Raw genomic sequence first — 260 nt, forward strand, 5'->3', positions numbered from 1 at the left:
GAGCAGCAGCTGCTGCAGAGGACCTGTCTTGGGTTTCTGACGCAGGCTGTTGCTGCTGCTGCTGTTGCTGCTGTTGCTGCTGTTGCTGCTGCTGCTGTTGCTGCCCCTCTCCCTGTTTCTGCTGCGGCTGCATCGCCTCATGCTGGCCTTGCTGCAGAACACTGGGCTGATATGCTCTGTCACCTTGCGACTGCTGCTGCTGCTGCTGCTGCTGCTGTTGCTGCTGCTGTTGCTGCTGCTGTTGCTGCTGCTGTTGCTGC

The 260-nt window shown here is 60.0% G+C and overlaps 1 protein-coding gene across 1 annotated transcript in view; it reads right to left on the reverse strand.

The window, feature by feature from the left end:
* EMH_0049290 (uncharacterized protein) overlaps positions 1-260 on the reverse strand; it is a gene marked incomplete at both ends in the record, with an annotated part of 1997 nt that overhangs the window by 765 nt on the left and 972 nt on the right. Inside the window, one exon of the mRNA XM_013496510.1 lies at positions 1-258. Coding sequence (XP_013351964.1) covers positions 1-258 — 258 coding nt within the window. The remainder of the gene's footprint in view (positions 259-260) is intronic.

The sequence above is a fragment of the Eimeria mitis genome, genomic scaffold (assembly GCF_000499745.2).
Source record: "Eimeria mitis Houghton genomic scaffold, Emh_scaff2144, whole genome shotgun sequence".
NCBI classification, from domain to species: Eukaryota; Apicomplexa; class Conoidasida; order Eucoccidiorida; family Eimeriidae; genus Eimeria; species Eimeria mitis.